Source organism: Mycteria americana, chromosome 17 (genome assembly GCF_035582795.1).
Source record: "Mycteria americana isolate JAX WOST 10 ecotype Jacksonville Zoo and Gardens chromosome 17, USCA_MyAme_1.0, whole genome shotgun sequence".
NCBI classification, from domain to species: domain Eukaryota; kingdom Metazoa; phylum Chordata; class Aves; order Ciconiiformes; family Ciconiidae; genus Mycteria; species Mycteria americana.
This window is the reverse complement of record NC_134381.1, coordinates 12,332,961-12,360,644: the sequence shown is the minus strand read 5'-3', so window position 1 is coordinate 12,360,644 and position 27,684 is coordinate 12,332,961. Positions and strand designations below refer to the sequence as shown.

The 27,684-nt window shown below is 40.7% G+C and overlaps 1 protein-coding gene and 1 long non-coding RNA gene across 13 annotated transcripts in view; one reads left to right on the top strand and one right to left on the bottom strand.

Annotated features, from left to right (window-relative positions):
- Positions 1-27,684, top strand: part of STRBP (spermatid perinuclear RNA binding protein) — an 85,096-nt gene that overhangs the window by 16,679 nt on the left and 40,733 nt on the right. For 7 of the 11 annotated variants that reach the window (XM_075520137.1, XM_075520139.1, XM_075520132.1 and 4 more), the window contains exons 2-8: positions 9,122-9,297; positions 12,680-12,897; positions 17,342-17,507; positions 20,213-20,357; positions 25,916-26,010; positions 26,425-26,520; positions 27,244-27,355. In XM_075520137.1, the coding sequence (XP_075376252.1) occupies positions 9,295-9,297; positions 12,680-12,897; positions 17,342-17,507; positions 20,213-20,357; positions 25,916-26,010; positions 26,425-26,520; positions 27,244-27,355 (835 nt within the window). In that variant the 5' untranslated portion in view covers positions 9,122-9,294. Of the gene's footprint in view, positions 1-6,893; positions 6,946-9,121; positions 9,298-12,679; positions 12,898-17,341; positions 17,508-20,212; positions 20,358-25,915; positions 26,011-26,424; positions 26,521-27,243; positions 27,356-27,684 lie in introns of all 11 variants that reach the window. The other 4 variants (XM_075520133.1, XM_075520136.1, XM_075520130.1 and 1 more) reach the window with 3 other exon arrangements.
- LOC142418379 (uncharacterized) overlaps positions 19,311-27,684 on the bottom strand; it is a 38,849-nt gene continuing 30,475 nt past the window's right edge. The window contains exons 4-5 of one of the 2 annotated variants that reach the window (XR_012778268.1): positions 26,835-27,123; positions 19,311-19,435 (exon numbers count right to left, since the gene is read on the bottom strand). This is a non-coding gene — a long non-coding RNA (uncharacterized LOC142418379). Of the gene's footprint in view, positions 19,436-26,701; positions 27,124-27,684 lie in introns of those variants that run through there. The other variant, XR_012778267.1, reaches the window with a different exon arrangement.

The following is a 27,684-nucleotide window of genomic DNA, read 5'->3' as shown; positions in this document are numbered from 1 at the left end:
AAATTAATTTTGCAACCTAGCTTGTGGTCTTCAAACTGAGCATTGCCACCACTGATGGTCCCTGCTAAAGTTGTCTTTTTTTCCTTTTACAGAGCTGTGCTGTGCTAACTGGAGAGAAGAATAATAGATGAGTTTTGCAACTGAAGTTGGCAGATCTGACAGCACATGCATGCAGGGTAGATCTGCTGAGGCAAGAAGATGCTGGATTAAGCCAATTTAAAATATTTTTAGACTCCTGTGGTTTTCTAGAGAAATAAGGATTTTTTTATATTAGTTTTGTAAATCTCCAAATATGTTTGCGACTTTTTTTTCTTCCTGTTAGCTAAGGTAGGACTTCCTATGACAAAATCTTGTCCAAGACAGAAATAGTGGACTTAAGTAACTAATGTCAGACTGACAGTTCTTTCTCTACCATCTAACGCATTGGTGTGGCATTGTTTTTTTACTTTCATTATGGATATTGTTGCTAGCTTTCATGCCTAAATAAACTAATTCAAATCTTTTGGTAGGGTTATCTGCATTTGAAGTAAATAATTGTGTTCTGAGGCTGAAAATCGATGGCAGCCAGGGTACTCTTCCCTAGAGAGATATCCCTGTTTTTTCTGTTGTAGGGGTTCTTGCACTGTATTCTGAATCAAATTTGGTAGCTTCTGCCTGACAGATAGTATTCCTACCATTCTTCTAGCTGCAGATGCTTCCATTAATAATACTGATTCATTGGCTTTGAATACTGTTCTTTTGGAACATGTGCATTTTAGAAACAATTCTACTAAAAATCCCCCTTTCCCCTCTTTTTGTGTGAATGACTTATAAAATCAATTTCAAGTCACTCATGTGGAAGAAATTCATTAATTAAACTGCAGATTCCATTTTGTTGTAGCTGAGGGCTGCAGTGAGCCCTGCAGCCCAGCGGGACTGAAGACCTGAGTGGTGCAGCAGCCAACAGAGAGGATTCTGCTCCTCTGGGCTGGTGAGACTGTACGGGTCAGATCTGCAGCACTGTGAAGGAAGAGTGTTTCAAAAGAGGAGGCTTTTGTTTCTGAAACAGCCTAAGATCATGATTACAGATTTTTTTTTTCAGATGTTTCTGTGGTATTACATGTTGTGATATTGAGCTTCAGACTTCCCGGAAATAATAATCTAAGACACGGGAGAAGGAGAGAAACAAACTGAAAATAACAGGGTGGGATGGATGGACGAGAGATGGCAAAAAAAAACCCTTAAAGAAGCTTTTAGTAACCTAGAACCATGACAAGATGTTCTTTGACAAAATAGCCAATTGGACAGGAAGTAAAAACTTAACCTGAACTTGTTCAGTAGTCATAGTGGAACTAAAATATGGTAAAAGTCGATGGAGGATGTGTATTGGCTGAGAGCACAAGAGCTCTTTGCGCAATACTTGCAGAGTCTAGTAGTCTTCTCTTCCAAATCCTTTTAAATCTTCTCTCTTAATTAAAAAAAAAAGTCACTGAAGAAGCAAGACTGACATAGTAGAAAATGCATTTAAGTGGAGAGTCATGAATGTTTAAACTGGCTGAAAAGCAGATGTGCACAGTAGCCAGTGTGGGTTTGCAATATTGAAAATGCCAGCTTCTTTACGTACTGACATCAAGGAAGAAATTCTAGGGGAGAAACTGTTGCTTAAATTTCGCCATTAAGGGTTGCTGCAATTTGAGACAGAAGGATAGCATTTATTCTTAAAAAAATCTTAATACTTTGAAATTGAAACTTCATGTAAACATTAGAAAAACGTGAATCTCAAATATAGTATTTACATTGTATTACTTGTAAGAAAGAATTACTAAATTTGTTTTATTTATAACACAGAGGTTTAGGATCCACATTGCTTTTCTCTTTCATCTTAATGATTACCAAGATTATGTATTAGCTTGAGGCACAGAACAGGGAACAGCTAGTAGAGCAAACGTGTTTTGCTGTTGCCTCATGCAATTGATGAAACATGCAAACCACCAATACAGGCAGATCTAGTTTTCCTGTAGGACAGTTTGTTCTCCTCTTTCTCCCTATTACCAACATAGGGAGGGAATGCCGTGATTTCCAGTTTGCAGGCTGGAGCATGTGCTGTTTATGCCTTTCCCATGTGTATGCCGTTGGCCGCACAGTTCTGTAGAAGACGCATTCTTCCTGGTGGAAGAGTGACGTCTTGGTGGCCTTTTCCCCATGCTGGTTGTGTGTGTCAAATGTAGTTAGTTGGTAGGCTGCAGCTTAGGTCAATCTGCAGTCTATGGGATATGAATCATAGCAGGAAAGAAACTGGGGCACTGCAGCTATTTCAGTGAAGCTGAAGGGTGCTAGAGAAGGAATGTCCCTGTTCTTAATCTCTTCAACGTTGTGGCTGCTTCCCACTGTGGTTCTGGAGCAAAGAAAGCCTCACAGGTAAGGAAGCGGACACAAATGATATGGACGTGGAAAATATCATGGAGTTTGAAGGCTTTAGTGTTGAGATGCGAGTGCAGGACAAGGCTTGGGTGGTGAGAAGCCCAGCATGGCACTAAACCGCACTGTGTGGTTGAGGAGGTAGAACTGTGATTCTGTTTTGGAGAATGTGATGTAATTTCAGGCATAGATCCAGAATTTTGCTTAAACCAGCTCTGTCTCTGCAAAAATGACATTGCAGATGGTGAGTGTCATTTCAGTGTAATGTAATCCTTTTTATTAATTAATTCTTCAACTGTAATTGCACGTATTCTGTGTTATGAATTTCAGATGATTTTGAATGTGGATGTCGAATTATGACTGCTTCACAAACAGGTGTGTACTGCAAAGTAGCATCAGGTTTCCATTGTCCAGTTTAGCCAGAAGAGCAGGAATGCCTACGTTAGGATGTGGGAAGTCAGAAGTCACTCTGATGTTTCACAGACATTGAGAATCCAGTGGAGGCTTCTGCCTTGTCTCAAATGAATACTTTGCTATTAATTATTTATGTACTATCTTATCTGTGATTTTTTTTTTTTTTTTTTTTTTTTTTTAAGATACCTGCCAGGAAGTTCTCCCTTTAAGATGTGTTGTTTTCTGTAGTGCTCAGCTTTACAGGCAATTCTGTTTGGGATGTTTCTGACTGGTTGAGCAGGAAGTACATTAAACTATATTAATGTTCATGTGTCCATTTGTTATTTAAGTGTCAACAGCCAGTTTTTAATTCTTTTTTGCACTTGGTCTCTACTCAGTCCTGCATCTTGACACCCATACCGAGAGATGAAGGGATTTTCAAAATTATTTCGTTAGAGAGCCTTTGTAGCACTAGCTGTGACTGGTGTGCTGGGTATTGTGCAGGTGCCAGGGAACATGAGGCCATACAAAAATCTGGAGAGAGAGAGATATATGTAAAAAAATACCTTGAGGACTGTAACTGGTGTGCTGCTCTGAATGCCACTTAGTGAGTGTGGTGGTATATCTTCCTGTCCTCAGTACTCAATAGTAGCTTAAATCCTAAAGGAGAAGGATTTATATCCCTTCCGAAACTGTTTTGCTTTGTTATACATTATAATTTGAGATCTGCAGTTATTTCTACTAATGTATTTCTTCCTGAGATTGGATGGTGTGGTTCTATATAAAATACAGCATTTTCTTCTTCAAATGATTGTATATATGCTCACACTGTGCCTCTTCTTTTTTTAACCTTCCTGTTAGGCTAGTGATGATTTCCCCTTAGACCATCTCTTCTTCACCCTCTTTCCAGGAGCTAAAAATATGAGGTATGCTCTGCACATCCCTGTTCCCTTTTACCTTAATAAATTAATCCAGATTAACTGATTGTTTGGCTTTAATTCTTCAACTTTAATTCCTTTACCAGTGTGATTTATTTTGGCTGGTTTTTCATTCCTTGCTCTAGCACTTGGAGGGGAACCCATGTGTTCACCCATTTTCAGTTGCAAGTGCTTCGTTGCATCTTTGAACCAAGGGTCACCAAGTTCTCTGTCCATGCCTGCCCTCCTTGGCACAGCTGAATTCTCTCTAGGAGCTCTTTCAGTAGCTTCCTCCACGGTGAGAAGCGGGCTGCTGCTTTCCTTGCACGGTGAGCATTGTCAGAGCTCTAGACCCTGCAAGATGACTTTGATTCATCCATTCTGGTGATCACAGGTGCCATGATTCCAGATCTGATATCAAGTATGTGCCTACCCTCTCTTTGGCACTCCTTAAATCTGGGTGTTGGGGCTACCTGACAGAGGCCGCTCCGAAGAGATTTCTGAGCGCAGGAGCCTTTTCTCAAAATGTTGTGAGAACTGAACAGGCAGGAGTAATATTAGACTCAAGTATTTGTTGTATGAAGTGTAAGAATTTGCCAGAGGAAGTACCTTTCCAGCTTTTAACTGTAGTGTTGCTCTGTAATTATTCATTTGGCTGGAAAATTCCAGGCTTCTAAAGGCTAACCCAGATGCAGCTTTGCCAGGAATTGCATTACTTGGAAAATAATAAAACTGCTATGAATATACAGTCTCCAGGTGAAATTGAATGCTGAGCATATTGTTAGAAGGAGTCTGAGTCTTATTAAACATGTATCCCAGTGTTACAATTGCACTTCTTTACAGAATGCTTATATGGTTGTGAGTGGCAAGGCTTTCTCTTCATATGGTGGTGAAGAATGAAGAAACCAGTTCTGTACAGCGTACAGGGAGTTTGGATTTAAAATAGCAAATATCTGCACAAGTAGAAGGTCAGTCATACTTTGCAGATTTCTCTGCCCTGTGCTCCTCACTGAATCCTCATGAATTGTATTTCTTATCTGTTCCCCTCAGTTTGTTGATACTTTTAACATGAGGGAAAACTATTTTGATATTTCTCTGTCAGTTATTTTGACATTAATCAACATTGCAGATCTTGTTTTGTTTGGTGTCTGGGTACATCATAAAAAGAGTTGCTGAAAGAGTTCAATTATAATATCAGCATCTCTGCCAAATGTATTGAGCTGTTCTGAAAAGCGGCTTGTCTTTTCTGACCCAGATACACAGTTTCCAACTGTGGGAGATGCTGCCAGAAAGACTCTTGGCAGAAGGCCAGCAATAAAATTATACTGCAGAAAAACACAACATATTTTCAGCAGCACTTTATACGGTGTGACGAAAAATTACCTGTCTCCTGAATCCAAAGCAGAAGTTAAAATAAACTTGCAATTTAAAGTTGCAAGCCTCTTATTCTGACTTTTAAAAGCAACAAAAAAGAATATAAATGCCAGTTCTCTTCTGTTACTGTCTGATACACCTCAGGCTGTGTTAGATACTCACGGGTTTGTTATTAGCAACCTTAAGTTGTCCCTGCTGCTCTGTTAACATAAACTTTGCATGATCTTAGGGTGGTGTACACTGTAAACTGGAGTTATCATGGGCAGATACTGGTATAAGGGTAGATTAGCAGGGTGGAGGGTGTTTTTAATGCTTCAGCTAGATAGTGTTGGCATGTGCCTTCTTGATGTAGCATTTAAAGCCCAATTTTCATGGTATTCTACTTGGCCTGGCCAGGTGCCTAAAGAGCAGCTCATTGAAGTGAGGGTTTGGAGGACTGGAGTCCAGTGACCCTGGGTTCCTGTTGCACCAGTAGCACCCGTACAAGGTACCGCTCTGTGCTGCGAGGGGATGCCAGGATGCCAAACGTAGTTCCTGTCTCCTTTCTAGAAGGTTATAGCTCCCCGATTCTGATGTTACATGTCAGTCCCCGTGGAGCGCAAGTACCCGTTTCTCCTGCTTTTTCACTTTTCCGTTCACAAGCACTCAAAGGTAGCTAAGCGTATTCATTACTTCTGGCTGTTTAAATGTCTGTCTCTTGGGAACACAACTGCCAGATGCAGGAATAAATCCTACTACAAAGGCCTCATCTGAAATTCTTTTCCTTGTTTGTCTTGTGCCAAAGCATAAACTTCCTCTGTGAAGGATGAGATGTTTAATGGAAACATTGTTAGACTGTCATGGTGTTTTAATAACATTTCCAATGTGTCAAATCCCCAGTGACTGCAAACCACATTGCAGACTCTACTCGGCTCCTCTGTGACCTGGTTTGGAGACAGTATTTAGTCTTGTTTTACACTTTAGGGCCACATGATGCAGAAGTAAAGTGACTTTGTCAAGGTCACCAAGGTCTTGGTAGTGCTAGTAGCTTTTCCTAGAAATTTTCTTGCAAGTGTGGGTGGCAGCCCCTGGGTAAGACAACCATGCATTTTAATATTGTGCTTTTTAGTGTGGGCATCAGCTGTTACTTCCCTGAGGATGCAGGGACAAATATCCTGCTATAGCCTGGTAGTAAAATGAGGCTGTTGGATTTATGGAATTGCTGCTCACTTCACATAATACTTTCTGATGTGTTTGGTGCTGAGCTATGTTCTGCTGCCTTAGTCCATATGGTTGGAGCAGATTTGATTTTAGTTTTCCTTAATCTAATTCTGCATGCTGTCAAATGTACTTTGTTCTGTATATTGTGTCTGCGCTTTTATAGTAAACTCCCTCCTGTTTAGTGCTTTTATTGAAAATTTTCTCTCAAAGCCTGAACTATATTAGGTTTTCACTCCTGTGCGCATTTCTGTGAAAGATTCTTAGGATGTTAATTATTTGAAAGACATCGTCTATCAGCTTCAACTCAACTTTCAGGACTTTTTTTTCCCAGCTTTCTGAGTTTTATACTAAAGATCCCTTTGTAATTCAGCTGTATATGCCCTGACCTCAGGCATTCACTGCTGAGAAAAAGGGCAGGTAGAATCGAACTCGTAAATACCTTTGTCCAACAAGTTTCACTTGTCACTGAAACTTGAACCTGTCTTGAAAACAAGATGGTTACTACCCACTTAAGGCAGAGTAGTGAGAGGTGTTGGTGGTTTTGCTTCATCTGTCCAGTAGAAGATTAACCCTCATCATAGCTGTGAAACATTTATTTTCAGTCTGTTTCAGATTTTCAAAGAACGCTTAAAAGCACTCGGCACATCCAGAATTGCACCCTGAGGTATGTCTGTTTCCAGAGCTTGTGAGGTAGTTTGCAGACTTGCCCTCTAGACAACAGTTGCTCAGCAGTTTACTGAAGCACCAGAATTTGCTCAGCCAGCTATCTTTGTCCATCTGCTTTCAATACACCGTACAAGCTGATAAGCAACAGCTTGCAGCAGTCTTCGGAGGGAGGCCAGGCTGGAGTGTTGCTTGGAGTCTAGAGACACTGTACTGGGCATATGCTGAAGTCAGCAACACATTCCAGTGCCCTTCTCTCTGCCTGGAATTGCCAAGTTACAGTTACCAGAGAAAATAGCAAACTGAAAATGTGAAATGTAGGAGTCACAGGGAAGAAGAGTATGTGAAGATAGCTGGAGTTTAGTTTGAAGAGAGAACTAATTTGAAGTAGATAGATGATCTGGAAACATGTCTCATGAAAGTCTCTCTAGCTTGCCATCTGCTGACTCAAAAAGCATATTATTATTACAGAAAAGCAAAAAAAAAAGAGCTCGTAAAGAGTCTGGTTGCTTCTGGAGATGGTGAAAGGCTATTAAGTGTGGAAGAGCTTATGGCTAGCTCATAGAATAAACAGTGTCAAAGCAGTAATCTTTGCTTATTTTTCTTCCCACCTGCCCCTGCTTGGCTTTCAGGATCTCTTAAGAGAAGAATCTGGTCCTATGAAAGAACATCGCCTTCCTTGATCGCTTCTGGGAAGCAATTTGGTAGAGTGTTAATATGCCTTGGTAGGGTATATAGCCTTTGTGATAAGAAGTGAGGTCCTTCAGGGTTTTCATTAGCTTGCTTTTCCCAAGTATTTTTAGTATAACTGCATTTAACTCTCTTGGGGTTTCTTCCTTGGCAACGTTTAGCTGCTGGAGCAGACAGGCCCCTGCACAGTATTCTCGTCTGGCTGCTTTTTGTTTTACCCAATTCTACATCCTAAATTCAGTGGTGTGAGATACAAACAACTATTAGGCACTTGCTGCTAAAGCTATTGGTCCTGTAAACCCGCTTCATTCCTTCTTAACTAGGAAAATAGTGAAGCAGGATTTGTTGTTGCCTTTCCCCTGGCATGTTCAAATCTCTATAGGATGCAACATTTTAATTATTCCCTGTCACACCCCTGAGGTTTAAGTGTCTACAAGGCTTTCAAGTAATCTCGCCTATCCCTCTGCTGTTGGCAAACATGCTTTTAATCTCTAACAATGTCAGGATTTTCTGACAGACAATACGCAACATATTGCTAGAGAAGGAGGATCGACATACCGGAGAAAAGGAAAAACATTTCAGTGTGTGTGTGTCAATCTGCAGAAATTTACTGACTGGGTTTCCAATTGCTTCAAAACGTTGCTGAAAAGCTGATGCAACAATATGTGCAGTGAAAGGAAAACAGGAATTTTCTGCAATGACTAGAGTGTTTTGCTATGCAATGAGCTTATGCTTTCCTCTCTCTCATTACCTGCTCTGTTACTCTGCTCTTTTGTCTTACAGAGCGTTTATTTGCAGTTCCTTATGCTGCCAGTGCTGGTGTTTGTTTCCTAGTTTAGTACAAGAGGGCTGCTCTTGCAGGATCTTCTAAATGTTGTGTGCTGTGAAAAGCAGCGCAAGGACAGAAAAGGCGGTGTGGATGATTCCAGCTGAACGTTCTCACAAGTCTTACATCTTCAGTTTGTTATAACGTGCTTGTCTTTTTTTTTAAGTAACAACTTACAATTATTGCCACCTGAAGTCTTGGTCCTTGTACAGCATCTGGCACGTTCAGGATCGAGGGCTGCACTGGGGATTTCAACAGATAATTACTTTTTGATAATTAAATATAGTGTGTTTGATTCCTAATGCGCATGCGACAAAAATAGAGACTTCTTGAGCTGGTTTCATGTGGAGCATATTTGAGATGTTGGATTTCCCATCTTCCTTATATCAGACCCTTAGATTGCCAGGTGGCTGACAAACCACACTGAGATAAGCTCTAACTGGCATGGGAAAGTCGTTACATATGTGCGGGCACATTACAAAAAGTTGCTTTCCACAGTGACATCTGCTTGTTGTTCAGGAATAAATGGTTCAGTGACTGCCTCCCCATCTTGAAGCCTGCTTGCTTTAATGAGTGGTTTGACTTAATGTGCTGCATTGAACACTTATTGGAATTAACATGCTGTTTCTTCTGGTTTCAAGTTGTTTCTCTCTTTTTGCAGGTGAATTACAGAAAGTGACTCCCAGAGCATCTTGGCTGTATGAACTCTTGAGCTGTCAAGGGACTGAGAGGCTTATGAAGAGGTTCTGTCAGGCAAAACAGTGCTTAGCCAAGACACCGAGGAGGAGGGAAAAGGAGAAAGGGAGGGAGAGAGAGCTGAAACACTAACAAACCATGGTAGGTATTTACCATCTTTCATAGGGTTGTATTAAAAATATTCTCTGCTGACAGTCTTGCGTGGGGCCTTGATAAAACCAGAGGAAGGGGATTGTCTGACCTTGCACTAAATTAGAGATGGTACTGCATGCTTTGAGCAAAGCAAATGAGGTTTGATATATTGTCAGCCTCTTAAAACCAGAGAGTTGTCTTGTGAGTCTGCATTACATGAATTATTAAATATGAACAAAGGGGATGCTCATAAGGTATTCTAATAAAACTGGCATTAGCAAGCTGTAGCAAACAGCATGGGTGACCTTGAACTTGCAGATTGCATAACCAAATGCTGATATTCCCCTTCCACCTCTTCCTTGCAAAAGCAAGTGTTGATTATTCATATTTGTGTGCATGTGATTGAATGTGGTTCTACGCACACTCTGTTAATAGTGTAGATGAAATGTGTGTAGTCAAATATACTTGGTGTACATTGTTTAAGTGAGGAGTTATTTCTAATCTGCCTGGTATTGGTTGCAAATTGGGAATGCCTGAGATGTTGAATTTGTAAAGCTGTGCAAGTATGAAATATTGTGATGGTAAGATTCTGAAGTGTTCACAAAAAGGCAATAAACCTACCCAGTTCTGAAAAATATCTGTGGAGAGCAGTTTAAGCATATTGGTATATTTTTAAGTCCTCTAAGGTTATTACTGAGACAATGGAAGTGAGAATAAATGTAATAAATTGTAAATACAGTTCTCTAACACTTGTATAGCTGATTGCTGCTGATAGGCTGTGTGTTTATATTTATCTATTAAAAAAAAAAGACCTAAGATGAGACTTCTACCTGTTACAGAGCACAAAGGGAGGAAGAACACTTGACAAAGCAGAGTTGCCAATATATTGTATTTTAAATAGCGTCCCATTTTGCTATTATTTTTGGCCTAAATTATCATGAAGAATTGATCTTGTCAGTACCTCTTCATTGGAAAAGAAAACAAATGTCTTCTAATTTAGGAGTTACTAATTTGTTCCTGTTTGACTGTTTTTCCTAATTGATATTTCATGAGATAGAGGTGGTGGGGGTGAATTAATAAATCCAGCTTATCAGTTTTCACTGCTGAACTGCAGCTTCTTTCTGTATCCGTGTTGCGGATAAGCCACAAGAGGGACCTCCTGGAAGCATTGTGCAACCTGTGGAAGTACTGGGGATAATACCAGACCCCAACTGATGAGTTTCTTTGACTACTCGAATTGTCCATCTGGGTAGGAGCACAAAGGTTAGGAAAGGAACGATGTCACATCGACTTCCGATGGAAGGGACCTAGTGAATGCAATGAGCCAGGAAAACATGACCAGTTCCTTAACAAGGATTCAACCCAGAGGCCTTTGAGATCCTTCAAAGGCCCTTTTTGTCCCTAAGAGTGCGTACTGTTACAAACCCATGAAGTTGGGGTGAACATGAAACCTACTGAAGGTATTTAATGTGTAGGAGGAACAGGGACTTTTGGTGGGTGATTCCAGGTTCTGGGAGGCTTTCAGCAGTGATTGATGTGTCTGTAGAGAGCAGGACTTAGAGCTGCTCTTGCCAGAGGTCTGTGCTGTGATCACAGCTGGTCCGGGTCACTGTTTAGATCAAGCAAGTCTCATCTGGATAGTGTGTGACAAACCATAGCTTCCTAGCACAAGTTACCCAACCGCTCAAGTTTACCTTCCTCAACAATATGACTCAGGACTTTGAGTTTCACTGCAAACTCTTTTCATTAGCACTCTAATATCTTCCTATTCTTTAAATTTTTTAAAGAAATTATTTTGGTCTTTTCTTACTGGTTTATCTCTATCCTCATCTTCATTCATGCCTTTGTAAATCCCTGTGCAGTTTGCTAAGCTTCTCACGACAATATGTATTGCCTATGACTTCATCTGCAGCAGTAACAAAACCATAAGGGAATGGCTATTTAATTGTCTTGTTCTAAGGTGTGTTGCCATTGTCTCTAGCATAAATTGAGGAGAGACGGCTGCGCTCAGCACTTCCAGAATATGCAAAGTTGTATTTGGAGACTATAAATGCCTCTTACAAAACAGGAATCTTCTTTGCATTCTCCTTGTCTGCCCTCCTTTCCACATGCTTTACTCAGTCAGCTCTCACCCTGGAATACTTATGTTCTAGATTTCCCTACCTTGAAATGAGGTTACCTTTTGGGATAAGGACCCTGGCTTTTCTCTTTGCTCTGAGCTCTCCAGCTGCTGAAGGTTGACACAAGCCAACAAAGATCGCTGAAATTTAGGAACTCCTTAATTCCTGCAAGTATTCCAGGGTAGGGAAGCCCCTCTTTCTTTCAGGACTATTGCTCACAGCTTGTATCTCCATGAGGTGTAGGTCCTTCAGGCAAGATCAGGGCCTAAGTGATTTCTCACTGACTTTGAAAGCTTAATCTAAATAAACAAGCTAGTCAAAGATGAGGGAAGTCAGAGACACTTAATGGTGAAATGAGTTGCCCAAGATTGTCTGTTGCAAAGCTGGGAGTGAAACTCAGGGTTTTTTGGTCCCCTGTTTCAGCACTCTAACCTTATACTTGGCCAGCCAGATCGTGCCCTCTTCTCAAAGAGAAGCTTGGGAGGGAGGGCAGGGAGAAGTGAGAAAACCAATGAAAATGAGAAAAAAGAAAGGGGGAGGGGGGAGGTTATGAAAGGACAAGATGTAGAAGCTCCATTTCTAGCCGTTGCAAGCAGAGTAATGCATACTACAGGTCTTGACCCTACTTTGTATCCACCGTAGCTGTACATGGGAGTATGGAGATTTGTCTAGTCCTAGACCTGAGTTCTCCCTTTTTCTGATTTGTGGCTAGCACACACAGTGTCACAACTTCCACTTACAATGGACATAGCAGACAAAAGATGAAATTCAGCTTGCTTAATTTCTAGATGTCTGTAGCAGCTAATCTGATGTGGTAGCCTAGGCTTCTGAGGTCACATGTGGGTGGGTGGCGAAATGTACCTCTAAAGCACAATTTAGCTCATGCTAAAGTAGACAAACTCTGCTCCAGATGTGCCTGGTAGACATAAACATGAACTGTGCTCCACAAGTGCCTATTCCTCCTAGTAGCCAATAAAAGGATTCTAGAAGAGTTGAATTTAGGCATCAAATACTAGGTGCCATAAAACCCACCTAAGGTCTTACATGTTTTACCAGCTTAATGCTGATTTTGCACTGGTATTGGGTTTCTTTCTTTTTTAAATTTATTTAAATAAAGATAAGAAGTCACTCCTGCATGATTATAAGCAATGGTCATAATAAAACACTTTCCTACGTCTGTCAGGGAGGGTTCCCGTTCAGACAATGTCCTTCTATTGATAATCCAATAACTCTGTTCTTTTCTCCCCCCCCTGTTTCCCACTTCATAACAGAGATCTATCCGATCTTTTGCTAATGATGACCGCCATGTTATGGTGAAACATTCAACCATTTATCCATCTCCAGAGGAACTTGAAGCTGTCCAGAACATGGTATCAACAGTAGAATGTGCCCTTAAACATGTCTCTGACTGGATGGATGAAAAGAACAAGTCCACGAAATGTGAGGGTGATGTGGAAGCAAAAGAGGAAGCTGCAGAAAGCAATGCCAAGTGAGTGAGTTGAGCCTCATAATGTGTTACTGTACTGCTCTGAATGGGTTCCTTTCCTTCTAAATAAGAGTCGTAGTGTTACTTGATTCTGTTGCATACGAATGTTCATAGGAGGAAGTGGATATATTTGGACTTTTTGAGGTGGGAGCACGTAGGGTGAGTGCAGGGAATAGTAATAAGCCCAATGTGGGCAGCAGTTGCTCTGTTTTGTTACTTATTTTACTGTGATGTTGTGAAGTTGCATTTAGCAGACAAACTTTTCAGCAATTATCAGTGAATGTATGTCCCTGTAGCACACACATGCAAATTTACAGCCATGTAGCTTAGGGGCTCCTTCACTTTAAGACACACAAAAAAAGATTTTTATAAAATTCTATTGTTTATCCAGCAAACTAACTTTTCTAAGGATCCATTACCTTCTATTATTGTTGCAGTTAAACTGCAACAGGCAGCTAAGCCCCACCCAGCCGCTCGCTCACTCCCCCCTGGTGGGATGGCAGAGAGAATTGGAAGGGTGAAAGTGAGAAAACTCCTGGGTTGAGATAAAGACAGTTTAACAGGTAAAGCAAAAGCCGCACATGTAAGCAAAGCAAACCAAGGAATCCATTCGCTCCTTCCCATGGGCAGGCAGGGGTTCAGCCATCTCCAGGACAGCAGGGCTCCATCGCGCGTAACGGTGACTTGGGAAGACAAACGCCATCACTCCAAACGCCCCCCCTTCCTCCTTCTTCCCCAGCTTTATACGCTGAGCATAACGCCCTATGGTGTGGGATAGCCCTTTGGGCAGCTGGGGTCAGCTCTCCCAGCCCTGTCCCCTCCCAGCCCCTTGTGCCCCCCAGCCCCCTCGCTGGTGGGGTGGGGTGAGAGCAGAAAAGGCCTTGACTGAGTGTCAGCACTGCTCAGCAGGGATGGAAACACCCCTGGGTTATCAACAGTTTCCAGCACAAATCCAGAACACAGCCCCATACTAGCGACTATGAAGAAAATTAACTCTAGCCCAGCCAAAACCAGTACAGTTGTGTAGTTCTCTACTGAGTGAAACATCTGTTTGCTCCATGTCCCAGTCTACTCCCTGACAGGGTGCCTAGTTTTGTTGTTCTAGCATAACTCCAGTAGTAGAGGAAGAAGCAGGAACAACTGGCTTTTTTTTTTTTTTTTTTTTTTTTAAAAAGTTTCTTAGTGTAAAACTTTTTCTCTTGGGCACTTCTGGCTCTTCAGTGCTTTCTGGATAACGTTTCGCATGCTCTCCAACTCGGGTACGTATCCAGGTTACAGATGACGAGGTGAAGCACCAGGAGACCAACAGCCAATTTGTCATGACTTGACAAACCCGACTTCCAGTTCTCAGCTCTTCCTGTGATACAACGCTTGTCCACTGAACTCCTTGGGACTTAATCTGGTTACCTCTGTAGCGTAACCTGCACTAGAGATGTAGTCAAAGAACTCTTGCCATTTCCTTTCAGATGATGCATGGAATATTAAGAAAGTCTGCTGCTGCATGGGCTTTGCCCAGTAAGTTCTGATATTAAAACTGATAAAGAAAGTGTATTCTTTTTCATATATATTTGTTTTCTGACACCTTTTATGGCAATGAAAGGTTTATTGTGAGGCCTTTTTTAATATTTGGTGTCCTGGTAAATAATATATATCAAGTTGTGTACATTTTGGGATGGTGGAAGTATAGCCTACTCTAGCAGTAACAGATGGAAATACAGACCCTGTACTTTGTATACTTCTGGAGTAAGATACAGTTCAGTGCAGGTAATGGAGGAAGATCTAACTCTGAATCAGGAAGACTGTATAAGGTTTTTAAACCGAAAATACAGTTTACTGGCGTAGTATGAGAGACAGTGTTTACCATTGTATTTATCAGTTATTCCTAAATGCATAATGGCATATGTCTGAAAATTCAAAGTGAAATATCGCTTCCTAGTCTATCATAGTAATGTGGTTCTTGGTTACTTCCAAGTGTCTCGTAAATTTTTGGAGTAGCATTCAGGAAATAAGGTATGAAGCCCTGCTGTACCTCGCTGTCTGGATGCGCTTCAGTTTAGAGACAAAAAACGTGCTCTGTTAACTGAGGAAATTTGTATGGTTGGGAGGAGCAGAAAGCATTCATGACTTGATCTGGTTTCCCAACAGTGTTGTGGATTCTACAGAAAATTCCTCAAGCATTAGTAGTGTTTTTCCACAGGTTTCTTTCTTAACATTTAAGCTTGTCTTTGATTATCTCTAAGATCAGGTTGTGGGCTTGGGAGCTATTGGAAGAAACTGCTTGCTCTGCGTGAAGTTTATATGCAGCACCACCTACTCAGAATACACTGATCCACAGAGGAAATGTGCAGCCGCATGAAGGCCATTGTGTGATAGCCTTGGAAAAGTAAATACACAAATGGTCCCTCATTTTGATGCCTGTGGCCTTCTGTGTTCCCTAATAAATATTTAACAGGCACAAGTCTGATCGCTGGCATTTTTGTGTAAGGCCGAGCTGTGATATGTCACTTTTTTGGTTTGAAATGTATTCAAATAGAAATAGCAAAACACTTAAAATCATGAATATTTTTACATAAATTAACGTATAAATTGGTTTAAGAGAGCGTGATCATATTGACACCAGAGAATAATTGTAGTGGATTGATAGGCTGCTTCTCCACAGATGGACAATTAAGTTTTGTCATCTTCTCAAGGAAGGTATTTAAGCTCAGTGTTTTGCTGAAGAACAGTCTTTCTTGATACGCAGTGTGCTGTATGTTTTGTTGGTGACTTCCCAGCATTACTGGCGACGTTTATAGGTGTCTTCTGATGCAGGTAAAATGGGCACAGAATGGATTCTTAAAAAAAAAATAAATTTTTCTTAAAAAAAATCCAAGCCTGCAGTAAATGCTTTTGAGACAGTTGGACAGGCTTGCTTTCACGTGTGTGCGTGCAGGATTTTTCATACTTGTGCTCTGTTATAAATTTAGAGTACAGTTTTTGTAAACATCAGTGTATTATTCATACATATAGAATAGTTTGTGTATTTATGCATTTGTTTGGGCAAATTATTTTACTAATCACTTCACAAGCTAAAAGGGGCTTACATTGTAGAAAAATATGTAACTTGAAAAATCTTTATGCTAGTTACAGACCATATCTAAAGGAGTTGTTCGGTGTTTTCTCACAGGTTTGCATCCAGGTACTGTTAAAGTGGCATAGTTCCAGGGTGGCAGTTGAGATGATGTTGACTTTTGTAGCAGTTTTTGTTAGTTTGCTTCTGGCTATTCCAAGGACAGTAACTAGTTTGAGATTGCCACTGTGTTTTCTGTGTCATTCCTTCTTTTCTTCTGTCCATTGTTTAAGCACCTGTTCCTGCCTTTCCATTTAAAACACAAAGACAGTACAATTATTAGATGAAGATACTTCTGAGGGACGCTTAGAATCTATGTGATGACCTTCGATCACAGTGTGACTGGTTTGGGGGTTTTTTTGGCTTGTTGGGGGGGGGAGGTTTGTTTTATGTCCAGTCCATCCCTCTGGATGGTAGGAATGCTGTAAGCAGGGATGCTGCCTTTCTGGCTGAGGTGGTTTAACCGCCTTTACTGATTACGTGCTTTCTGCGGGTTTTATAATGGTGATGTGCCACTAGTGAGATGCATCGTGTAGCAATAGCTGGTGTTGAACTGTCAAAGATGCATTTCTTGCATTTTTCTTGATGTTTTTAAGCAATCCTAGTCTCCTAAACTGCTTTTTGTTGCAGTCTTGCTCTCAGTACTCAAAACTAAAGTGTTCTTATGTTGCTTTGAAAGTTATGTTTACTGTGGCTCTTAAATGTTCCCCTAAACTTTAGCTGGAGAGTAAAAACTAGTAGTGAGACCTCTATTCCTGTAGGTTTCAGTGGTAAGACTTATCGAAGGAATTGTGCCTGGAAGACTTTTTGAAATTAGAAGCTTTCCTGAAATGTCAGTTTGTAGTACGGGCTAAAACTTCAGAAGTTGGTTGTACAGTTATAAAGATAGAGGTTTGAATGTCTGGATCAGCTGGCAGAAACACTGAAAAGGTGTGTGGCTGTGTTTAAGGTTGGAGTGTCACTAAAAGACAACTCGGATCACTTCTGAAAACAGGATTTCTGTCAGAGAGCTCCTCTAGATTAATTATTCTACTAATTATTTTGGTAGATTTGCAGATAGTGAATGTGGGCTTTTTTGAGCTTTGTGAAGCTTTGTGACTTGAGCTAGGCAACTTCTGCGTTCGTGTGAATTGCCAACCAGTGCTTCAGTTAATTAATTTTTTCATAGGAGCTACTTGCATAAAAGGAGTCTACGCTTTTCATTTTCTGATCAGTGATACGCCACTTCAGCACAGTCATCAGTCCCATCTGTTTATCTCCTCACTGTGATAGGATAATACAAGTATTTTGAATGTGTGAAAATACCATTTTAATTACTCCAAATTGTTTCATTTCCAGGGATCAAGGTGGTCGGACGTTGTGTGGTGTTATGAGAATTGGCTTGGTTGCGAAGGGCTTGCTGATAAAAGATGATATGGATCTGGAGCTGGTTCTCATGTGCAAAGAAAAACCCACAAAGACCTTGTTATGTATAGTTAAAGACAATCTCCCAGCTCAAATTCAGGTGAGTTAATTCAGGGTGGTCCTCTAACAGTGGCTGATAGCACTGCACGGTGTACTTGGGTAAAGGCTGGAATTTGTTCCAGGAAAAAAGACAAGTGATATAGATTGAAGAAATACGCTTTGAATCTAAGATGACATCTAGGGTGTGTGACGTGTTTTAATGTGGTGACATGAAGTAGCTATTCACAAAATTTAACGTCGTATTCCTGTCGTTGCCTAATCCCTATTTGTGATGTCAGTTTTCCTACGATGACAGCTAACCTTTCTATTTGGTAACTAACCCAGCTGATTTTTGCTCTCTGGTCCAACCACTAACATGAGCTAAACTGCAGTCCCAGAAATCTTCCCTGCTCGAGCATGTGAATGGGTCTGTATTGTTGTCCCCTGTCCCCCTGCCTGAGCCTTAAGTTCGACATTGCAGCTGCTTTGCTTTGCTTGGGCTGTTCCGAGATAAAGGCCTCTGTACTACTGAAGTGAGAAGAAGTCACTTTAGGTGGCCAGTCATTTTAGCTCATGTTAATCATGAGCTCATAATTCTTTTTATTTGTGGCTATTTAATTCTGATGTTGGCATCCAGTAGGCAGCGCTTACAGCTAATATTGGTCTCTTTAAAGCAACTAGGGATAATACCTTTTGGACAGAGTTCTGAGTCTGAATAATCAGTGCAGCTTCCAGACTGACATACACTGTTGCCGAGAAACTGTTCCCTGAAGTATTCCACTGCAAGCGCCTCTCTCCAGACTATGTCCAAACTTGATCTGCTTTTCTCCTGGTCTGCTTTTCTGCCTTGTGTTTATTTCCACACAGACAGTATGTGTTTTACCATTCTTGACAGCTGTTTGTTCTCGCTGTTCATTTGTTCACATAAAGGGCTTGTTTTAATGAGGTAATGTGCCCACAGATGTGGCCCTATCCATAGCTGAAAATGCTAAGGAACTATTGAGCAGTAAAGAGTAAATTTTACTTGTTTGAAAATTATAGGGATGTATCAAGTAGTAAAGAGTAAATTTTACTTGTTTGTAGTGAGGCATGAGATGAGAAGGGTTGAAAGTGATAAGAAAAGTTAGCATATGCTTCAAAAAAGTGAGAACAGCAGCACAGACGTAATTAAAAGATGCGAAGACTGCAATAAATTCAAGGGACGACTAGGTAAGATCCTATGGGGAAGCATTGTGAGGGAAGGGATTATGGAAAACATGAGGCAAGAGGAATCTCTCTCATGAAACAAGCTACAACTGTCATGGGCATAAAAGACAATGAGAGGTTCTGCAGGCGCATCAGATGCGGGAGGGAGAAGGAAGGGGCAGGCCCATTAGTGGACAACAAGAGGAAATGAGATGCAGAGATGTTAACAGCTTCTGCTTTGAAGGCTAGTAGTGAGCAGATGCTTAAACATTTTCATCCCAACAATAAAGGAGCTGGAGGAGTGCAGGTTGCAACAAGGAAGGAAGTTAGAAAGTACGTTAGATATGTTCTAACCGTATGGTCTTGCTGAAAGAAGTGCACTAACACAAGGAATAGCTTTAGGACTCTGAACCGTCTGTGGTTATCTTTGCCCTGTGGAGGTTGAGAGAGGGCCCAAAGGACTACCGAAAGACCTGCAGGTACAGATCACTTGAGGTAACTGACACAATGCACGGTAATGCAACAAATTATAAGGCAGTTTGTGGTATTATCTGTGAAAGAAATCTAAGCAAGAAATACAAAGTTTAGTGAAAACAATTTAAAGAACCCTCTATCTATTGGTGTGCTGTCAGGAGAGGAGGGTCAGGTTTTCCAGGCATTGTCAGGGATCTCTCCTGGGGCTGGTGTTAATGGATGAAGTGGGTGACAGTGGGGTCTTGTGTCCAGTTTGAAGTGCTGTGTGGAAAGGGAGTGAGAGAGATGGACGGACAAGTTGGAGAAAATCAGATGAGTGAGAATGAGCACCTAGAAAACCATGTAATGAAAATTATCTGGTTTGGAAAAGTCAAGACCAAATGCAGGTGTAAGTTTTAAGACATTAATGGTTATTTATAAAGGGACAGTGATTCAGTATCTCGCGTGGCTACCAAAGGTACGATGAGAAGTAATTGGAACTGTAGCAAGGGGCAATTCTATTGCAAAATAGGTCATGTAAATTATATGTGTGGCTAAGAATCAGAATAGGCTATTTGGAGAGGAGGCAAAAATCTCTGTTGCTAGGGCATCTGAAGGATATCTTAGGGTTGGTAAGAGATGGCCAAGGTACGTTTGGTCGTACCTCATGGCAGGTACATGGGCTAGGCGAGCTGGTGCAGCTTCTGCACTGGAATCTGTCGTCCCTCTGCACTGAGTTATGGCTGTGCTGGTCGTACTGCATATGAGAGCTTTTACCTTTAGAGGCAGCGTTACTGGAGACGTGTGTACTCACTAAGAAAAAAAGTTGCTGGTGGTATTTCGCACACTAGCAGCCATGAAAGTCAGCTTCTGTCTTCATTAAAAAAAAAAAAAAGTGATAATACAGTGGGACATCTTAGTATTCTCATTAAATTTGTTGCAGACCTTTTTTTCTTAAGCATGTTACTGGGTTTTTTCTGTTTGTTTTTAATGAGGGAGGCAAGGCCTTATTTGTTATTGCAATGTCTTGTAGGCTTCTCATTAGTTAAGAGGCATGTGCACATACAGAGATTCTGCAGTTTTTCAGTTGATTGGGAGATTCTTGAAATCTTTCTTGGTGACTTTCAGAAACTTACAGAAGAGAAGTATCTCGTGGAGGAGCATGTAAATGAGGCAGCTATTATTATTCGTAACACAAAGGAGCCCAAGCTAACTTTGAAGGTGATACTTACATCCCCTCTCATTCGAGATGAAGCAGAGAAGAAGGAAGGAGGTACACAGAGCGTTTTAACTTGTTTTTAAGACTGTTCTATCTAAATGCCCTGACTGTGCAGCACAGGGTTAATTGGGAAGTAGGTTTTTAATTTTGCATCGTGTACTAACTAGACTGGCTATTGCCACAATAGGTTACATTACTTGTGCCTTAAAAAGACAATGGTCACTTAATTTTCATGTAAATATGCATAGGTTTCATTTGCAAGCAATATTGCTACAGTGTTAACTTTGACATACAATTAGGTCTTCTCCTTTCTTTCAGACTTGCTAGTTAATTCTTGAGCACCCCAGCGCTGCACAGTCTTGTTTTCAAATTAAGTCAGTCAAGTGGGATTGGTTCGTAGTATCTTGAAAAACTCATAAAATTGTTTCTCTTTTTACATTAAAAAAAAAACTCTCCTGCAAAGCTCGCAAGTATGTCATGCTGGCCCTCAATTTTTATTAATTGATGATACATACGTGTATGTTTCTAGCTTTAAGAATTTCCGAACTGGGATACAGTTGAAGTTACAGTGCTATAATACAGCACTCTTGCTTCTGAATTGAACATTGTACCTCATGTCCTTAGAGCAAAATAGATATAGAAGACTGTAACTTAGTTTCTTTCTGTTCCTTCTCCCTAACTGCGTGATGTCCGATGTAGTTATCTGCCCCTTGTTAACAGAATGTTGACTGGTAGTATCAACGAGGTTGGAAACAAACCAGGAGCAATAGCGAAGAGCAAATGTAGCCATACTTTGTTTTATTTTTAAAATCTTGCCAGTAATTTCTGCTTCCGCTTCCCAAACCTATCCCTAGAAACTTTGCCACTGGATGATGTCAGACCTTTGACCAACTGGCCACTCTCTGTCATGACAACTGAGGCAGCTGGGCCCATGTGGGCTAGGGAACTCCCTGTCGCGCTCTTCCCATTTCTAGACTTGCCACAAGCCCTTTGCTTCCTCCCTTCTCCCACATGAAATACCGACACAGTGAGAAATGTTGGTCAGTTTCTCTTGGTTTTTGTTTGAGGCGATGGCAGGAAGGATCCCTTCGCAAATGAAATGCAACACTTTGGCAGCAGTGGGATGCAGAAAAAAATCTTACAAAACAGATGAATGGCAAAGATTTCCTAATTGCAATGTCTGTTTATTCTCCAATTAGTGACCACGCTCTTTTGCAAGACCATTAAAAATAAACTGCATATTACTTGTTGTTCTTCAGCTTCCCATCAGATGCTGATCAGCCCTGTAGTTGTTGCAGCTGATGCACGTTTGTGAGAGAGAGCACAAAGTGCAGAACAAATTGTAATGGTAAAGGATTTGCAAGATTCTCACAAGGGGACACAGTTTCGCACGAGGGCTTCCGTCCCAGTATCTTCTTGCAAAAAGTGGTGCCCTTGCGGCAGTAAATTCTAGGGACTCCCTGAGTTCATCTCAGACTGAATGAGGAGTTGAATTTTTATGCTTTCCTATATTTAAAATGTAGGTGTTCTATTTTGTTTTCAGTATCTTAAAATATTTTCAAAATTCTGTACTAATTTTTTTTTTAACTTAAAATGGTTTCACTACCTCTCATAGAGTGGTGTTATGCTATCACTTCTAAACAGCTGATGAGGACAGTTAATAGGGTAATGGATCTTGTTTTAAAGCCCAGGTTCTTTGACATTGATTCATCACAAGTGAACAGAGACATTAATCACGTTCCTTTTCAAAGGTATGTGAAACGTGCAGATGTCACCAAGTAAACTGAAAGGTGGGAGGGATACTTTTTTCCATAATATTTCCAACCATATGTAGGTCACTTTCACTTAGATTCAGACCAAAAAAGTTTCATATCCAATATCAAGGGAAAATACTCAGAGAAACTGTCTGGTGAAAGAAAATACCTTGATCCCCAAAGAAAGTTTGCCATATTTTTTCAATACTCCTGAATAACGCCAACCAAATGCGAATCTCCTTTCTGTGCAGTTTTAAAAACTGTTTGGAGTGTATTCCGTACATTCTTTTGAACGAAGGAGCTCAAAATGCTTGTCAACTTGCCTTTCATCTTACGTGTAAGATGGGCCACGGGGTTCCAGGCGCTGGCGCCGGTCTGCCCCAGCGCCGCTGCCGGGAGCGGAGGCTGCGCGAAACTGACCAAGGTTTCGGGTTCGGTGTGATTAGCACTAATCTGTCCTCTAACCAAACCGGCGAGGTTAGGCGCAACGGACCTCGTTACCAGTGCTCCCATTTGTTCTGTAGGAATGCTGTGTGTGCCTTCATGCCCTGATGTCAGAATGTATCGAAAAACATTCCTGGATTTCTCTTCAGTCCCCACCTCTTTGGAAAAGTGTTCATGTTTAAGACGTGGTGTTCGTCCTATTTGTTTTTGCTGCTCGTTAGCAAAAATAAATAGTGGACCAGTGTGTGTGTGCATTTCAGTGTTTCTCACAAATGGCTATCCATAAAGCTCTGCTTTCTCATGTCGAGTTGAGAAGTCAAGCATCTAAAATTCCTGCATTTTGCATCAGTTAAATTTTAAAACTTCTTAAGAAACTGAATTTTTAGGCATAGCATCAAATATAAATTGGGCTTTCCAGACCAGAACCTTGTAGCTTGCAAATCAGTTGTTGTTACTGAGCGTACAGTACCAACAAGCTTATGCAATATTAAACACGTGCATTTACCACAGTGGGGCTGAAACCAGCCTTGCTCTGTGAGCAACTACTGCCTAAAAAGTGTGCCCCTGCTGCTGCCTTTGCTGGGCAGGTGCAGCCAGTGATGCTCCAAGGTGCCGAGTGCCTTTGAAGGGGCAACAAGCCACAGGTTTACCTTGCCTCTACGGAGAAGACAACGCTCCTCGTATGGCTGGCTGCAAATGAATGAAGCTGGCAGCTACTGTGTGAAGAGAATACATACAGCAAGTGGGGAGAGAATTACTGAAGGATTGGTTCTGTGTTGCATAGTGTGAGCTAATGTCAGGGCTTTATTATTAACTGTTTGTTAAACTCCTTGTATCATTGCCCTTGTTAAAACCACAAGAAAAAAAAGTAAAGCTTTGCAATCACATTTGAAAATTTTGATTGGGTCTCACTTTCCTGACTGGCAGAGCATGAAGAAACATGCCATTCTCCTGAGGGTGTCGAAAGGGAGCCTGCTGCAAGCCGCTCGCCCTCTCCACTGCCTGTTCTCTTCATCTTTCTGTTTAATAGAATCTTGCACCTGAAAGCTGGCTGACTGCAACATCTGCGAAAGGTGCTCAGGACACTAGTGCTGAATTTGCGATTGGCAAAATTCTCCCAGCTATTTGTAATTTAGACCTTTGGAAAGAGCCTTAATCCTGTAGGAAGAAGTAAGATTCTAACTTGTTGAAAACAAATTATCTTACGAGACTAGAAAAGTCTTTTCATTCACCTGAATGACAGATGACACATATTCTGTTTATGTTTTGTAGTTTAAAGGAAAAATTAATGTACGTTGTCAATGGCTGCAATGCACTTTAGCAAAGCCTTGTACAATACTAAGTAAAAGTCCCTAGGGATTTAAAGATACAGTTCATTGCCAAAACCTAATGATTTTGCAATCAGTCACCTTTGCCATTTCTAACGTTTTAAAATAAGATTCTGATCATTCATTGACAGTAGTTGTTTTATACAATACATGAGCTTTAAGCAGATGTTTATATTGTCCACAGCAAAGTTTTCTTACAGAACTACATAGACGTACATTTAGTAATTGTGTGCCACAAAACGTTACTCCTGAAAATAATGAAACTGCAAAGGAAATTGAGAAGCAAATCTTGTGTTCCAAAATGACCTTTTGTGCTCATAGAAATCCAATGCCTTGAGACTTTGCAGCTTTTATTTGGAAAACTGGCAAGAGGAGTGATTCATCCCACTATTGCAATACTGTTGATGAGGGCAGTTAGAAACAATGCAAATATCTGCTGCGAAGTTCATTGGGGTTAGAAAATAAGCTTATAGCACTTAAGTCTTCTGCTGACAGCAGAGCCAGCAGGTGCAAACTGCAACGATGAACTGTCAGACAAGATACCTGGTTCTGTTCAGTTTTACACTGGGTTTTTTTTGGCTTTGGGCTCTTTTATCCATCATAACATAACGTGCTTTTACCAGAGTAACCTTCCCATTGGCACAGGAGGTGAAGCAACTTTAACATTAAAGATGCAATTGCACGCGCAACCAATACTATCCAAAGTAACCTATGAAAACGTACTTTGAGATGTTACTAATAAATTGTACTACAAACTGATGGTACTTTTTTCTCCTAACTTGTCCTCATATTTTAAATGTCTTGCTGGATTTTGCTTATCTAGCATTGTCTTCAGTTTGGAATGGATATTGTATTTCATTCAGATCTGCATAGGTCTCTCAAGACCTGGAGAATTGACCATTATGAATAATGAAAATACTATATTTCCAAATTAATTATTTTGAAATAAAGAGTAATTGTGTATTCATAGGAAGATAACATATTCAAGGTTTTAGTTGAGCCATGAATTCGTTTAGTTCTTCCAATATGTTCTTCTCATGTCAGCTAAAAACTAAAATCTTCTTGACCTGATTTCACAGATATGCAAAATCTGTCATTTGTACAGAGTTTCCAGAGAATCTGGATGCTAATAACTCCTTAGGATTAAAAAAAAAAAAAAAATCAGGGAAGAAAGGACTGATGCGTAATGTCCCTCAATATAGAATTGGATGTGACTGCTAAAAGCAGTTTGCATGCTGGATAAAAAAAAAAGAGAAGGGGGGGGGGGGGGGGGGGAGTGTAAACCTCCACAGAAGATATCAGTGTCTTGTCTCTCAAATCCTTCTTTGAATTTCCTCTGTTGATGTCAGTTGCTGTTGGGAAGAGGAGGTTTTTACAAGAGCGGATTACCTCCCCAATACGTTAATAATCTGAAAGTCACTAGACTTACTTCTTTCATATGTTCTGGTTACATGAAAGACTAATCAAACTGTAAAATTCCTTACTAGCATTTCTTATATATTTCTTTCACGGAATTATATTGGCTAGTATTGTTCATGCAATAGTATTTCAAATATATTCATTGTTTTTCTTTTGAATTCTCAACAGTCGCATGGACATAACTTCACTTTCTACCTATTACAATTTTCTTTATACCCCCCAAGAATATCTTCCTCTTGTCAAAAGAAGCTTGTGTCTCTGAAATTCTGTGCCAATTCTGTGCCATTTCTGTGCACTTGGAATAAAAGTCACAAAGAAGGGAAAGAAGAGGGAAAAAAAAGCCTAATACAACCCAACAACCAAAAAAAAAGTGCTATATAGCTATTTTCTGCCCTGAAATGTGTTCTACATTTTTAATAAGATCCCAGATTGTCTGTAGCAGTGGCCATCTTTATTATTACTGTTATTTTACAAGGAGTGAATGCCTTTGCTTCTGTTGCACATGTGCACATTTACTACCTTTAATGGCTTGTTTAAATTAAATAACACAGTGCACTTAAATTCTGGGAGTCTTATTATCTCATTGAGATGCTGCCGCTCTTTTTGTATTGTGACAGAAACCCCTTGGTCAAATTGTATCTGTCTCTTTTTATCCCATTTTTACCAGTAGATAATGTTGCGATGAAAGATCCTCCGGACTTATTGGACAGGCAGAAATGCCTGGAGGCCTTGGCGTCTCTGCGGCACGCCAAATGGTTTCAGGTTGGCTATTTGTTCTTACCTTGTTGTTATTGTAGCCTTACGAGGTTTAATTTGAGACAGTTTTAATTTTAATGCCTCTTTAATTTCTGACTAGTCCCTAATAGAGCAAAGGTCTAGAATTCCGAATTCAGTGCTGTACTGTACGAGGGCAAACGTGACAGGTAGACAGCCAGCTGGTCTAGAGTTGTCATGAGGCTACGAAAGCAATCTTGACGTTTTGCTTCCTTTTTTATATGTCTCTCTAAATGGAAGTATTTTACTTTTATGTAATTGTTTTTATTTTGCATGAAGCTGATTAAGTATTAAGTAACGATAATTAAAAAATGTATCCCAGGACTCTGTGCGTTTAAAAAGAAAAGCAAAATTGAAGGCCAGGTTTCTGCAGGTGTACTGGAATCATTTTGTTTGTTTTAGGCCAGGGCAAATGGACTAAAATCATGTGTAATTGTCCTTCGTATTCTGCGGGATTTGTGCAACAGAGTCCCCACATGGGCACCACTGAAAGGATGGGTAAGTACAGAAAGAGTTGAAGGCCACAAGGTCAGGTCTCAGATCTCTTGAGGATTGTAGCAGTGTCCGGATTGGAGAAAACTGTGCGTTGTAGGAAACTCCTCCTTCAACCCTCCTTCCCTTTACTCCCTGCTGTTACCTGTGTAGAAGAGCGCTTGTAGGAGGGAAAGGGAACAAGACGTACAGATACCATGGAAAGAGATGTAATGTTGTGGGCCTTGCACATTCTCAGGGATTTGCAGTGGAATCCTACTTGTTGCCTCCAAGTTTAGCTTTTCAAAAATATCCTGCTACCATGACAGTGCTGCTCTTACCAGAGGATACCATTTCACGTTAGCAGGTTTGGGGAGGGCCAAATGCTCTGCATAGCCAGAGAGGAACACTTTTTAGGTCAGTGGAGGCAGTGTTTGCTCTCACGTAGAACTGGTGACCCTTTGAGAGGAGGAGAATATGCAGATGACTCGGCTTTAGAAGGCTTCTCCTTTTAGACTTCCTGAGCAGTTAATGGAGAACAGTTGGTTTCCTCAAAAGGTGATTCAGAGCAGGGAACAAATACACGGGCCATGAGCAGTCCTCTGGGATGGATGTCTCTGTCAGTTAGACCTGTAGTGGATTAAAAATGAAGTAAGCTGATGTGAATATTCTTCCCCTCTACCCCTCCATATTTAACTGCAGTTACAGTTACCCTTGTGTCCATACTAATCATAATTTAATGTCTTCTAGCCACTCGAGCTTATATGTGAAAAATCTATAGGTACTTGTAATAGACCTTTGGGCGCTGGGGAAGCATTGCGACGAGTGATGGAGTGTTTGGCATCTGGAATTCTGCTTCCTGGTAAGGCGCCAAATTAACTTCAGGAACACAAAAGGTTGATCAGACAGCCTTAATGTGTTGCTGTTGCTGTATGATTAGATGAAAAATGCCTGCCTTGAATTCCTAACCTGCAGTGGAGCTAAATGAATGGTTTCTTGTTTAAAATTGAAAGAAAAATTTTAAAAGGAAGTTGCATGGTTGTAACTGTTTGAATGAGTACTTCCAATGCAGTAGAAGTTAATGGGGAATGTTAGGTTTGTTTATAAATTAACCCCTATCTCTTTAAGGGGTTGCAAACAAATAAATAGCCTTAATGACCATCTGTTTTCTGTAGTCATCGAAATCTACAT